The sequence below is a fragment of the Hylaeus volcanicus genome, chromosome 2 (genome assembly GCF_026283585.1).
Source record: "Hylaeus volcanicus isolate JK05 chromosome 2, UHH_iyHylVolc1.0_haploid, whole genome shotgun sequence".
NCBI lineage: Eukaryota > Metazoa > Arthropoda > Insecta > Hymenoptera > Colletidae > Hylaeus > Hylaeus volcanicus.
The window spans coordinates 15,662,214-15,678,543 of record NC_071977.1 but is presented as its reverse complement, the minus strand read 5'-3'; the positions used below and the strand labels follow the sequence as shown (position 1 = coordinate 15,678,543).

The following is a 16,330-nucleotide window of genomic DNA, read 5'->3' as shown; positions in this document are numbered from 1 at the left end:
GAGATATTAACAGAAAACGTCGACCAATTAGAGCGCGCGTATACCGTTGGAGCGCCCGCGGTAGGCGGAGACTGCGCGCTAGGCGGCTGTGCTCATAGGCTACCACGGCCGCTCCGACGGTATACGCGCGCTCTAATTGGTCGACGTTTTCTGTTAATATCTCCTTAACGAAGCCTCAGACAACATTTTCGCTAAGGAAAAAGTTGTTTCAAATCACCTCCCGAACCACCCCTTTCAAGGTGTTACAACATTTTTGGGACACCCTGTATATGAAACACTATTAGATATAACATACAGTAGGTGTAGAATGTAAATACGCAGTAGAGGTATACCGAGTCTTTTTTGGCAAATATTCATTGTTTATGTAGGCAGTTTAGGAACTTTTCGACTGTAATTGTTGAAGCGTCTCAAAAATTCTGTAGGTATAAGTATCGAATCATATTAACACCTGAGAGAGAGGCCTAACAATGTAACATTTGTTAGAGTACTTATTTTTGCAACACGATACAAAATTACGAGTCCTATCCAGACTTATTTTCATTAACATTTGATCTTCAAAATTAATTTTTTAACTTCTTAGTAAAAATCCAGCTGTCATCCATATATAGACGTGGCGATCAATATGTTAATATAATGAGTAATTCTAAGGAGGGAGGGAGGCCAACGATATTTTATTTAAAAAATCTGAATAAAAATTATTTTTGAATTATTTGATATATGTATGTGTAATAAATCCCAGCAAACAAATCTGCTATCGAGTCAGATGTTTTCGAATAAAAAATTGTTGAATCTGGCTATGATTTTTACGCGTTCGAGGTAGCTGTTCCGCTTGAATGGTTAATTTTTAATAAATAGTAGTTGGATAAATTCGTAGAAATTTCCACATAGGAATCAGTAGTTAGGAGATCCCTCTGAGTACACTCTACCAGTTCGTACAGGTAACTGGTGTACTCACTGTTTACTTACACTCATGCATTCATACATATCGAACTCTCACTAATTTGCATACACTACATCGACATTAGAAGTGAGAGGGGATGCGTTTGAGCGTTAGTGGGGCAAACATGGGTCAGACGGAGAAACGAATACGGTCCTGCACCGGCGACGATGAACGTTCAGGAAAATATGGGGCTAGCGTCATGCTTTCTCAGTCTGCAACGGGCTCACCAACGGAGCAAGAACGATCATCGTCTCTAGCCGGTTACTCTTGCTAACAATCGTGCTTTCGTTCGGTTCGTTCGCCAACCGTAGCTCCTAGTGCTCGCATTTAGGATAAAACGCGAGGTGAAGAATTTTCTTCTATCTCGTAAGTGTTCACGCTACAAGTTATCCATTTTTCCTTAATTTTTAAATCATTTATTTCATCGCTCACTTGATATTCACGTATTTTATAGATTGAATTTTAATTCAGTGTTTTTTTAAGTATCATTCGTGCATTTTCATTCTATTTTCAAAGCATACTAGTTGCAAAACATCATTTTATTATGTGGTTTGCAGTATTGTATTCTGTTAATTATATTGTAGATATTTAATAATATTCAGTAAAGACAGATACACGTTTCTAGATTCAAATAGTATTAACGAAACACTAGAATAAAAAAAGTATTTTATTTTATTTTAATTTAGAAAGAAGTGATAAATTAAGAGAGTACAATAACACAATCTACAGTATATATGTTTTCTTTACTCCTGTATTATACGTATGAAAGACAATTAAAATTTCTGATTTGTTGTATCCGCAACATTGTTTAATCGTTATGTATTGTATACATACTATTTTATGCATGATAAATAACGATTAAAGCTGATGTTTACGTCTTATGTTACTACTTACTACCTTTAATACTCACAAAGAAAAGGTCTGACGTACTCCACATTTTATTGTTGCAATCTATTTTAATTTACCAGGACATCGTGCCCAATAGGAATAAATATTATTTCTGTATGACAGCTATTCGCCATGAAATGTTAATATTATAACTAGATTGTGAATTTTAATGCATTTATAGGAAATTTAGAAATAATAAAATGCAATGGGAAATGTAAAGTGCACACAGTATGCAAGAATATAAAAAAATATTGAACTAAAATTTCTACTGTAATATTTATAGAGTAAACTAAATTCATATTTAAGGTTGATTTTTGTAGGGTACTTTTGCAAAGATTTTATTTTACATAAAATAAATGCTATAAAGTGCATAAAATATTTTGCACATTTTAATTAACCATGAAATAAGATGAATCTCTAATCATGAAACTACGACACGGTTTATGAGAGTTTTTTCGCGAAATGCATGTCTAACCATTCAGAGCTAGGAACGCTGAACTTTCTAAGTGAAGCAATACTTTAACGTAATAGTAACCGGGATTTAACGATATGTAATATGTGTACAGTGATTCAACGCGTTGCGTAGCGTTAAATTGACAAACAAAATGCTCAATCTATAACGATGCATACCTACGTGACTTTAAATCACTAAAATTTTTTAAATATAAATTTCCTTATTTAGAAATCAGTTAAGACCAGTTTGTACTGTAAGCAGTTTAATTTATGCAATTTAATTAACCATGTATCTACAATGTGTCTTGAGGACAAGCTAATATTAATTGGCAAACAAAATTAATAACACAAATCAATGGAAAATAGTATTGTAGGCGAAACGACGGAAATAAGAGTTATTCTATATTTTCCACTAAGAAACTAGAAAGATTATAAATACATTAATTTACCCTCTAAAAATTAAATTATATTTAGCTTTTAAATGAAATTGATAAATATTGATATAGAGATATAAATTGAATGTTAAATTTTAATAAATATAAACCTTTAATTGTACTCGCCCTGGCCTAATCAATTGAAAATACTATTCTATGTAAAATGGTGGAAATAAGTATTACACTATATTTGCCACTAGAAAATTAGAAAGTTTATAAATTTACCCTCTCTAAATCAAATTAAATTTAGTTTCTAACTATACAGTAAATCCACTTACAAACATTAATATGGAGATATATACATTATTTGCTAGAGTTTAATAAACAAAAGCTTCTAAATATACTCGCCCTGGGCTAAGTATTAAAACAGTTATTGTAAGAAAATTTTATGCAGACTACAGCAAAGTTTTAAAGTTCGTATTGATACGCATTAAAAATAAAGTTAAATCATACTTGAAAAGTGTGGATAATGAGTACATGATTTCAAAGTCACATAACATTATGGAGGGTTACATTAAATTTATTGGTCGAGGATCTGAGAAAATAAAAGAAAAATTGAACTACTTTTCAAAAAATTGCATGCAAGCGTGTGTAATTTAATTTTTAATTTTATTTACTTTTCCTTATCATTTTTCTTAATTTCTCCATCAACAAAATTACTCGATCCCCCAAACAAGTGATCCGAAAATATAAAATGTTGCGATGTTAACAGTTTACAGCAGGAGAAATAACAATGAGAAAGCATAAAAGGGAAAGTGACCTATTGCCCTCCTATCAGGAAGATCTTTTTACAATTTCTCGAGTTATGTTACTGCCATTCGAATTTCTTAAATATCTTTGTCAACGCGATATTACTCGTCGTCTACACATAACCACGCAAACAGTTGCGACACGCAAGAGATATTTGCTTCACCGTAACGCTGCTTCCTACTAACGGATTTTATCTCAATAGAAAGGCACTTGTTCATTCGAAAAAGTATCTTCAGTCTCCCAATTAACTTGTTAACCCGAATACATCATATTCTAAAATCATGTAACTCGAAAAAGAAACGTTTCGTAATCCATATGAGTGAAAGTTTCCATAGTTCGTTGTTTTACAAAATATTACGAGGCTAATTAAATAATATCAATTAATGTAATCTGGACAGGATAGTTCTAGCTGCTCCTGGTGGGCAGCCACGTGTGTAAATGATTGAACTTTGTATTCAGTGTATTATACGTTCAAAATATTTACGTGAACGCGGTAATCCATACGGTGCGGAATGAAAAGAAGAAAGCATAATCTTATAAGGACAGTAGAGATGGCTAAAACTGTTACTTGTGAATCACTTGTGATCCAATCAGGTTCGTTGGCAATCACGGTGATTTTTCACAGTGGTTCGTGATTTTTCGTGATCGCTTCTGATTGGTGAAGAACATAACCATTCCTTGCACGCGTTGTTAGAATCTCCAGCCTAAATGTAAATGCATCGTAATGAAAAACACACTAATCTGTATATTTTGCATATATTCTACATAAGTATGTAATTAACGACATCAAAACAAAAATGCGAATTACCTACACCGCATGAAATAAAGTAAAGTAAAGAATAGTAAATAAAGGAATGCTTTAATGAGGAACAGTGAAGAGTAATTAATATAAGTCAATAATTATGAATTGCAAGTCTTAGTTTAGTTGTAAGTGTCTTTAGACTTGTACAAAATGTAACACTGTTAGAAAATAATATAATTAATACATAAAACATAATACGAATACTATAAATAAAGTACAAAGAACAAAATAACAATGGAATTAAATATATATAATAACAAATGAGTAACTATGTATTGCTGTTCAAGAATAATAGCATAGATCATTTCTCTACTTGCAATCTGTTTCTTTTTTCCGTTAAAAGTAATCCTGCTTTAGAAAATATTCTTTCGCATGGGACTGAAGTAGCCACCACACAAAATAAATGATCTACTAATTTACTTAATAAAGGAAATTGATATTAATATTATATGCGGATTTTTTTTTATGCAAACTATGTATATTGAAACATTTTATAAAAAGTAATTTAATTAAGATCAAGAATTGTGATCACGCAATTCTAGCAAGATAAAAGAACCACGGTCACGCTCGTGTATGAAATTAAATCACCATCGTGATCGTGATTTTGCGATCACTGTGATAAATAACGGTTAGTGATTTTGCACGCCACCTCTAGAGGACAGGTAGGCATTCTGCTCTAACGACAGTGGTTGTCCATTGGATAAATGAACTATTTGGGAATTGGGAACAAAATTTTCTTTTAAACACACGTTATTCTTAAAATATTTAGCGATACAAACAAAAAATGTAGAATACATACGATCATAAAATTGGTACAAAATTTATTCTTCTTCCTGCTCTGTCTCCGTCAAATCGGCATCATCAGTTTTTCTAGTGACCAGAGCTGTCTCCTTATTGGACCACGAAAAAAAGGAATCATTCAAATCCGTGATTATGTTCTAACCTCAATAACACAAAAAAATGAAGCTGCCTCCTTATTGCAGCACACCACTCAATTTTCATTGTCATAGTCGTCTTTTTATACAAGGTGTTTAGGTACATGTTGGCAATTAAGAGATAATACTAACATTGAAAGTAAAACGCAGATTAAGAATAATGAAGTTACATTTGAGATTATTTTTTAATTTGGTTAGTGAATATAAAAAATGTTACAATAATGAACTATTTGGTAATTTGTTAACCAACTTCGAAAAAGGAGGTTACTCAATTCTACGTGTATATATATATATATTTTGGCATCTGGTAGAGTATGTCTCCCAGTTGGTCCCGTTATCAAGACATTTTGCGATTTGTCATTTTTTACTCGTTTTTTTTTTAACTTTTGTATTGCTTCTTACTCCGAGACGGATGGACTAATCGGATTGAAGCTTTTTGCATTTGGTAGAGCATCATTGCTACTTGGTCCTCTAAGAAAATCTTCGACCTTGTTTTATTTTTTACCATTTTATTATTACTTTTATCGAAAAAAGAGTACTGTTTTACGTATGTTCGGGCTGAAATCGACGATACCCCTTACATTTTGTTACTTTACCAGTCAGGTTGTCGCGATGATCACATTTGCAAAAATTTATGAGTCTTTTAAATGTTTATAACTATTGTTATTGCAAAATTCCTATTCTTTAATGTAACTGGTCAAATAATTAACTGATCGAAATGGAATCTTCCTTTACAATGACTGATGATTTCATAATGTTCGGATTTGTAAAAAATTATGGACATTTTATTAAATGTTTGTAACAACATTTTCATGATGTTCCCATTTGCAACAATATACAGATTGTTCATAACTATTGTTATTATATGAAACCTTTTAGTTATATATTGCTACTAAAAAGTGTGAAATAAAATAATTTTTCGAAAAAGAATAAACCGACTTCAAAAAACATTAGAACTGCACTAAAAAGTATGAAATAATTTCTAGTTACTTTTTTATATGAATACTCACCAGCTCTAGATACAATTGCTTAAAAGTATGAGAAAATGCAGTGAAAAGTATGAAATAATTTTAACTTAAACTGCATTATTACTCACCAGCTCTTGATGAATTTGATTAAATTATTAAATAAAGCATATTAAATACAATACAACCTTTTCGAAGGCGACGCAAAATTAAAAATTTATAATTCCGGCTTGAGTTAGTTTTTATAGTCTTATAGAGTTAATTTATATATAGTTTTAGTTTTTATAATTAGTTTTTATAGAAGTAATGTCTGAGATGGTTTGATGTATTTGTTTTGCCGAGGGGGTTGGGGGCAGTATTGCATACAGTTAATGTGTACTGGGTGTCCTAAAAATGTTGTAACACCTTGAAAGGAGTGGTTCGGGAGGTGACTGGAAACAACTTTTTCCTTAGCGAAAATGTTGTACGAGGCTTCGTTGAGGAGATATTAACGGCATACTGAATGATTATTTTTTAATTTGCTCAGTATACAGGGTGTCTCGCCCGATTTTGACATCTTGTTTTTCTCGCTATTGTTACTCGTAACAAGAAATGTTTCAGCGGAGGCTTGAATGGTATCGAGTGGAGCATATTCTGATGTTATTAATTTTTTCGTGAGTGGACGCATAAAGGTCATATAAAGGTCAACTTTGTTTTTTTAAATGATCAATTTTTAATAGATCAATCGATTCAGCTGGACAATCGTTATAAAAAAGTACTATCTATGTAATGTTCATAATAGAGTAGTTCAGGAGATATTTCAATTTAAATTATTTAAATTCTTAAGGCATCATTACTCCCGCAGTAAGACGTTAGTTTTGTTTACGCGCCCACTCACGAAAAAAACTAATAATATCAGAATATGCTACACTCGATACCATTCAAGCCTCCGCTGAAACATTTCTTGTTACGAGTAACAATAGCGAGAAAAACAAGATGTCAAAATCGGGCGAGACACCCTGTATAAGAACGATACACTGATACAATAATGGAGTATTTGGTAATTTTCATAGTTATAGTCTTGTAGCTATTGAAGAGCTATTAGCTTTAGCTATCGAACCAAAAAGTGGGCAATTAGGAAACGATATTACGTTTGAGATTCTGTTTTAGTTGTTTTACTGTATAAGGAAGATTTTATAATCATGATCTATTTGAGAATTTTCATGGTTCTAGTCTTCTTTTTGTACATTATATTTAGCTACACGTGGCCAATTAGGGTATGATACTAACCACCAAAGTAAAAATAAATGTTTCCATTCCTGGAATGTTTGATTAATTTCAATTTCTGTAGTCATTCATTTAATTGGATGCATATAAAATATATTTAAATTAAGAGGAAACTAAAAATGCTAAACAAAAACACGAAAATTTTCGTAATAGAAAGAATAGAAAATAGAATTGAAGAAACCATCAATTTTTAGTTGGAAATCAAATACATTTAAATACAAAAGGACACAAAATTCTATTTTTACAGTTACGCAATTCTCTCCTTCTTTCCCCTAAAATTGTATGTATCATTTTCAACTACAAAACTATGATCTTCCTCAAAATGTATTTTACTTTGTATTTCCCCTTTCACCAACACCTAAAAATTTTCTAGAATAGGATACTAAAACTTGAAAAATCCAAAAAAGCAGAACTATAAAATTTTATAAAAACCACAAACCTAAGCAAATATAATCACTGCACGCTCAGTGCACATTGAATTGCAAACCACGTTACTTTCAAAGATGTTTACACAAAATAGTCATATTTTCTACAAAAATTCTTGAAACTGTCTTCTTGAAATGCAGTATATAAAATGCATACCGCGACTCATTTTTCTCTTCTTTTTGTAAAAACTGGCACGTCTCAGGGCTGAGGATAAACATGGAAAAGTCATAAATTGCCATGTCTGTTCCTATTGCATTTGCTTCAGGCGAACCTCGAACATTCTCCACTCTAATCACTGATAATATTCGCATTCGAGCAATTCTCTGCGACTATTATCTCGACATTCTCATCAACAGCATAAACTCAAGCGCGACATCCAACTTTCATAAATTATCTCACGTATTTGTATCATTCGTTGCAAAGGCGAATTAACTCAATCTTTTTTTTTCATGAAAAATGTCATTTTCTATACGCTGTATAGCGTTACTGAACGAATCAGAAAATTTCACAAAGGAAAATAAAAAGTATTCGAAAAAATGTTCATAGAAGAATTTAAAGAATTTATGAAGTTAGAATACATGAAGGGTTTTCCAAAGGAGGTTCTAGAATTTTGTTTCGTTTACAGTTGCGGTTCTGCTACTTCTTTTCTCTCCTCCACTACTAGAAATTTGGTACACTTGAATTTGATTTGAAAAACAAACAAATTAAATATTAGGTGTACCAAAAAGTAATGTCATTTCTTTTACATTAAATTCAGACAAATACATTCATAATACATTTCTATTTTTAATCGATTATGTAATTATCCTCGTTTATCAACAACCTCTTGCCATGTAGTGGCAAATATTCAATACTAAATGGTTAAAAATCAATGAATTGATGAATGATAAAGAAGTATTGAGATTCACAGAAACGACATTACTTTTCGGTCCACCTAATACCAGAGCCTCTTTTGAAAAACTCTTTGCAACACAAGGGGATAAAAATCATAGAGGTATCAAAGCAACATCATAGCTATCATATACATATAAAAATTAAAAATTGAGCTTGTCATGATTTCACACCAAATTATGACGTAACCCATATTTCTTTTTCCTTACTTGCATAGAAGACTCTCAGCTTCTCATTCATTTACATACATAGTTATCTCTGTACGTGTGTAAACTCTGACAAATACGAAATTTGTGGAAGACCACGCGAAATGTTGCAACCTATTCGCGTATACAGGGTGGTCCACGCAATTGTTTCAAGTCATAACTCCGTTATTATTGTATTTGCGAAAAAATTCCAAAGGAGAAAGATAAATTGTTCGCAGAGCACTACATCTGTAGGCCTTTAAATTTTTGTTCGATGCAGCAGTGCATATGCAATTAACAGTTGCATCATTTCTTTAAATAGAAATGCATATTCTTTTTTACACAGATCGATTCTTCTGTTCATTCTACGTAAAAAATGATTAGGGTACCATGGCAAACAAATTATTACTTTTCGAGATATTTTCAAAAAATGTCTTTATTTAAGAAGATGCTCAAACGCTTCATGACTAGTAAGGTAAACACGCTTGTAAAGGTAAAACACCCTTCGACATTGTTATCATAACAGAAATTCATTTATACGAGTAAGAATTTCATCATTTAGTAGCAATTCACGTATCGTAACTCGAGTACCAAAACTAAGAATTTGTAAAAGTGTAACTGTATTTCACTAAATACAAGAAAATGTATTTTACTAACAGTGAGGAACAAGATATGTACGCCACTTTTGTGTTGTGTGATGGAGACAATTTAAACGCAGTTATGTAAACAATAAAAGAACGTTATCAGAAATGTTTAGAAATTAATGGAAAAGCGTTTGAGCATCTTCTTCAATAAAAACATTTTTTGAAAATACCTCGAGAAGTAATAATTTGTTTGCCATGGTACCCTAATCATTTTTTACGTAGAATGAACAGAAGAATCGATCTGTGTAAAAAAGAATATGCATTTCTATTTAAAGAAATGATGCAATTGTTAGTTGCACATGCACTGCTGCATCGAACAAAAATTTTAAGGCCTACAGATCTAGTGCTCTTCGAACCATTTATCTTTCTCCTTTGGTATTTTTTCGTAAATGCAATAATAATGGTGTTATAACATGAAACAATTGCGTGGACCACCCTGTATATTCGAAAGCATTTATACAATGTATATACAGTGGGCATAGAATGTATTCGTACACCGATCAATTTCCCAAAAAAACTTTTGTATGAAATTGTGGTTTCTTGAATTCTTTTTTTATAATCAATGATATTCTACATATTCTTAGAAATCTATAGAATAGATATAGTATATCCAAACAACAATTACTAGTTTATATAATTTGCGAAATTAACAAGAATATACGAAAAATTGGTAGAAATGTAGAAGCAATAAGTATTTGTACGATTCTTACGATGAACCATTTACAGTAGAGTTTGTAACATAAACACATCAGTTTATTGCTCTGTACGAATGAGAAAACATTCAATTTCCAGTAAAGTTTTAAACTTTTAAAAAAAGGTTATAATAGAGGAATCGAAGAAGATCCCACTTCGAATAATTATTGTGCGAATAGTTATTGTTTCAATATTTCTATCGATTAATTGTTTTTTCTTGTTAATTTCGCAAATTATATAAATAACTGGTTTTTTTTGTACTCTATCCATTCTAGAGATTTCCAAGAATATATAAAATATCATTGTTTATAAAAAAGAAGTTAATAAATTACAATTTCACATAGTTTTTTTAGAAATTGATCGGTGTACGAATACTTTCTACACCCACTGTAGCTTCGAAGACGACGCAATTCGTACAATTATTGCTTCTGTTGTTCAGGAAGTGACCATGACGAAAACAAAAGCGGAAATGAGGGTGGAGGAGGAGGAGGAGATACACGACAGAATAGCCCTGTCGTTCAAAGGACAACATATTTTAATCACTGGTGGAACTGGTTTCATGGGAAAAGTGATGGTAGAGAAGTTTCTTCGATGCCTGCCAGATATTGAACAGATTTACATGCTCGTCAGACCGAAGAAGGGGAAAGACCCTAAACATCGTCTGGAGGAAATGTTCAACACGCCAGTAAGTGTTTTAAAAAAATGCTAATCTAGTGAAAAGTGACATATAGTTAATTATTCAACTGTACTTCCTCTAGAATAATTAATTAATGAAGCTCTAGAACTAGAAAAATTTATAAATACAATTAAATTTGTCCATCTCGAATTTTATAAACAATAATATAATATTCTTCCCAATAAGAAATATTGAGAATAAATATACGTAGTTGCAAATATATAGTTGAATTCATAAATATAAATACATTCTTGTATTTCAAAATTTTAGGGGACTTGTAATTATTTTAAAATGGTGAAAATTAATAAAACACAGAATAAAGGTTGGGCTAGATATTCTTATATTGTCCATATAAACAATAATATAATATCTTGTCAATAACAAGATATTGAGACTAAAAATATACAGGGTGTCTACGCTAAAGTGTGACAGACACATATTTCAGTAACTATTGATGATACGAAAAAATTGTTTACATGTAAATTGCAGGATACAATGGGCTTTATATTGTGGCGTAAATAAAATTTTTTTTGTATTATTAATTTAAAACATATGATGGTGGAGTTTAATGTTTCTTATTGTTCTGTAATTTGTGTATAATTTGTGAATTTAAATTTAACAAACTTAACAAGATTGAACAAAATTTGTAAATTTCGAAGCGTTGAAAACTGTCTTGAAAACTACTAAAAATTGGGTAAATACATTAAGGGCAAAGAATTCGCCTTGAAAAGCATTATCGCATAATACCCCCAAAAATATATATTTCCGCTTAAAAAACGAAACTTCACCATTATATCTTTTAAATTAATAATATAGAAAAAGTTTCGTTTACGCCACAAGATAAAGTCCATTGTGTCCTGCAATTTACATGTAAACCATTTTTTCGTATCAACAATAGTTATTGAAATATGCGTCTGTCACACTTTAGCATGGACACTCTGTATAGTTGCAACGTTATTTCCTCTTTCTTTAATTCAATTAATTTTTTAAACGCTAATTTCTTCTTTTTAAACGCTAATAAGTGGGATAAATAACAAAAAAGGTCATCTCAACTTTGATGTTTCCATTTCTTAATCCCAAAGATTAAAGAAATTCATTTTCTAAAAGAGAGAAACTTCAGAGTAGAACTAGAAAGACTCGGTAGAACCAACATTACATAATTACGAAGAAAACGCTGCCAAGCTACTCGCGTAGACGTAAACAGGTTTGTTATGCGAGCCTTTGGCTGTTTTTAGGAATTATTCTTGACCTAATTCCTAGGAGGAAGTATTCGGGAGAAGGATGAACGAGCAATGGGAATACTGACTGAAAACGCCTGACCAGTAATTGTTGCAAAAACTGTGGCAATCTACTTTCCTAAACACGTTGCGAGACACTTATTTTTAGCGGAATACACGTTGAACAAGAGTTATGTCGACACATGCAACATTTTCAACCCATAATCCTTCGAACGAACATGTTTAGAGAAAGTGTAATTGTGTAAACATTGTACACATAAAATAACAGTCTTATATAACTTTTGGAATAGCTTCTGCTGTTATAATAAAGTTATTTGTGTTTTTGAAAACGTAACAGACAGCTAAAAATATTAGAGCTCAATCTAAGTTCAAATACAATACTTTTACAATTTTTATAGAAGATTTACATTCAATCTAACTAAGTTTAAATATAATTATTCTATTTAATATAAACTTCTGTAAAGGTAAAACCTTTAATATATTGTAATATATATATAATATATGGGTGATACGGTTCTAACTGCTACTTTTTTTATTAAAAACTTTTCAATTTTATAATAAAATTTTTTTTTAATGCATATTATTACTCTATTTTATTGTAAAAATGAAAGTCCGAAAGGATTTTGCTACAACTTTAAAATATCGAGAATAAGAATCAAATTTCATATTTTTCTTAGCCCACGGTACTGACTCATTTATCCACGGTACTGACATAAAATAAATTTTGTAGATATTTTTTAGAAAAATTATTAAATTTATTTACGAATTGTATTATAACATTTTAAAACTCTTTTATTCTAATTATTGAACACTTCAATAATAAATAGTAACTCATTTTTAACAAATAATAATACGTTATAATTTATATTAAATATTAATGAACTGAGATCTAACACATACTATTTTACGAAAAATAAATTAACTTAAATATAGTTTTTGGTTTTCATCACAGCATTTTTTGAATTCTTGAGCTTGTACGTAGTGATATAGTCTAACTTTTAGCTGAATAATCACTAGCAACATCTTTTTGATGACTTTTTAGAGTTTGAGTCAACTTCGGCGATTTTTTAACTTTTTGCGATGAATCCTTAATATTAATATTGGATCGTATTAATACAAAAATTTTATGAATACAATGTTAATGTATAACCAGTGAGAGTAAATAGTACAGGCCATTAATAATCACTGTTAGAATAGAATCACCCATATATAATATTGTATGATAAAATCTTCAATATATGTATATATATAAATTTATATTACATTCAATATAAATTTCTTCAGTGATCGATTGCGTTTCGGATTATAATTACTGCATGAATTTATAAAAATTTCTCTCAGTCAAGGGTGGTCAACATTTTATTGGAATAAATAATGCATAAAACACAAAAATGTAGTACCTTCTTCCACGAATAATTCTTCACACCAATATGAATGAAAAAGTCCTTTTCCATTTCGCAATCTGAGGCTTTGTTAACGAGGTACCAGCAGTTAAAGTGTATACGCTGTGTATCTGTGCGCAGTCGCGTGATCAGCTGACTAGGATTATAAATGGGGCCCCATCAGTAAACTTTAATTGCTCGTATCTAGGTGACGAAACCTTAGATTGCAAAGTAGTAAAGGACTTTTCAATTTTTTTTTTCCACACCACATACACATTTGTTCCAATTGATCCACAACTTTGTTATAAATAGTTGCTTATTTTTCTTTCATTATTTGATATCTGTATCTAGATATAAGAATCTTACATCTAGATGTTAAAAGCCTTGTACCATTTTAGTAAAAATTTTCTTTATTTTATGGAAAAATTGCTCGTTAGAAAAGATCGCACACTTCTGTTAAAAAAAGGTTTTTTTTATTTTTCATTCATGATTTAAAATTTGTACTTACAATTAGATAAGATTTTTACTTGTATGTATATCTAAATGATGAAGCCCTAGATTTCAAAATAAATGGTAAAAGCCTATTAGTATTTGACTAAGAGGCCCTTTCTATTATTTTTATAAAAAAAATTGTTCCTAAAAAAGGATCCTATACTTTTATTATAAAAAGTTGCTTATTCGTCATTTAATTCAATGCTACAATAAAATGAGTTTTCATGACAGATACGACTATCAATTATTAATCCATGTCAAAATCTTGGTCAGTACTCAAATAACATTTCCCAAGCATCCTGATCACTCTAAATTCCACCCAGAGGCAAATCTCTCCAATATACCCTTAAGTTTCTTCACGCGTGAACAATAATGACATTCGTAAATTCCACGTTATGTACTTACGTTATGAGACGAAAAAATGAGAAACCGAGTCAAGGACTCGTGTCTAATGATGATGGTAAACAATATTATTATCTTTACTATCGAGTCTCGCGCTTGGTGAAAGTTCTTATTCCACGTGTGGCGTTATGTCAGACATCTCTAAATGCTGCTAACCAAATACCGTAACGATGGATATCTAACACAAACGACGTCGTTTTCTAACGTAAATGCAACCCAAAGAAATCGAAAATGTTATTTTTCCAATGATTCAATGCAAATTCGTTGCGTAATGAATTGATATTTAGAAGGGAAATCAGATAGCTGACTATTCATTCAACGATTGTTAAATTCTTTCAAATTTACTGTAACAACGACAGAGGATGATGCACAAAATCTTGGAGTACTAATTAGTTTGAATAGGATGTTTTAGATGCGTTCAATTTTAAGTTGGTTTTTTATGATGTGGTAGCTTGATAGCTAATTAAACACCTTTATTCTAGTTTAACTTCGCAAGAAAGTTTCCTAATTCAAAAATAAAATTAACATTTTTAATCAATTATTTCATTGAACCAGGCCTTGGCTGTGGACCTGAAAGACTTGACAAAAATATCTTCAATTGCACTCCACAATTCTTAAAGCCTTCTATGAAAGAAAAAAGAAGGAAGAAATTTTTCAATTTTATCGATTCTTCAGATTCGCAGTCAGGAAAATGGAAACGGACAATTTCTTGTGTGTGTTTTTTTTAAGGTATTAAATAAGAATTTTTTCTGAATGAAATGTAAATATATTCCAAAGTATGTCTTAAAGAACTATAAAAGAATTTTTGTTTTAAAAAAAGGGTAATTCATTTCGTGATAACAGACGATGGCGTGGGTGGCCACTTGGTTTGCAGTGAGCAAGATTTTTTCAAACTGGTGCACCTGAAAACAAAACTAAAGGTAGATTTAGAAAATATACTAGACTAACGAGTCCCTGATCGAAGGATTTTTTATTTTCTTGTATACTTTTTTCTTTTATCCTGTATTGAATCGCTTAATTTTAGTGAAAAAATTGAAAATCAACTTCAAATGTACGCTATCTTGTTTGAAATTAATTTTTTCCAAAATCCTTCGATCGGGGACCCGCTAGGCTAATATATTTTCGAAATCTACCTTTGTTTTTGTTCTCAGGTAAACCAGTGTAGAGTAATCTTGCTCACCGCAAACCTATGGTTTTAAATCATCTTCTACGTCATCGACTGTTATGACGATATAAATTAAATGTTTCTTGAAGCAAAAAATGTTTTTTAGTTCTTTAAAATAGGCAATACAATTTGCAAATATAAATTCTTTATAATATACTTAATTGTTACTTATGCAAATTATTATTTAATAACTACAAAAAAAATCACAAAGAAATGTCGTTTTTCCTCTTCCTGACTGCGACTAACCCTTTAACACAATTTAAAAATGGGAATATAGCGTATCAAAAGCGTATGAACACTTGGATTTTCGAGGTTTCAGTATCTTGAAATAGTTGTTCCATGAATTTTGTAGGATTTTAACAAAACACCACTTGATTGTTATTTGATTAAATATGAATCATATGAGCCTACATCGACTTAGATTGATCACATCAGTTTTATGGAAAAAGATATACAAATTTTGTAATTTTAACACAGCTTCTTAATGGTACTACAGATTTTCACCGCAAATTTTTTCAATTTAAATCAAATTGAAATTTAGGAAGTTGCCGCATCGTTACTAAGACATAATTCATTAAAATTTGAAACTGAATGTAGAGGGAAACTAAAGTCTGTTATTTTCATATGAAATTTTATAAAATTGTCATTTTAATAAGTGTTCGTATATTTTTGATACGGTATAAAAATCGAGTATAAGCTATAG

At 30.8% G+C, this 16,330-nt stretch overlaps 1 protein-coding gene across 3 annotated transcripts in view; it reads left to right on the top strand.

Moving 5' to 3' along the window:
* The window catches only part of LOC128872154 (putative fatty acyl-CoA reductase CG5065), a 30,718-nt gene that overhangs the window by 10,710 nt on the left and 3,678 nt on the right, over positions 1–16,330 (top strand). The window contains exons 1-2 of one of the 3 annotated variants that reach the window (XM_054114561.1): positions 1,140–1,306; positions 10,712–10,957. In XM_054114561.1, coding sequence (XP_053970536.1) covers positions 10,721–10,957 — 237 coding nt within the window. In that variant the 5' untranslated portion in view covers positions 1,140–1,306; positions 10,712–10,720. Of the gene's footprint in view, positions 1–1,139; positions 1,307–10,711; positions 10,958–16,330 lie in introns of those variants that run through there. The other 2 variants (XM_054114563.1, XM_054114564.1) reach the window with 2 other exon arrangements.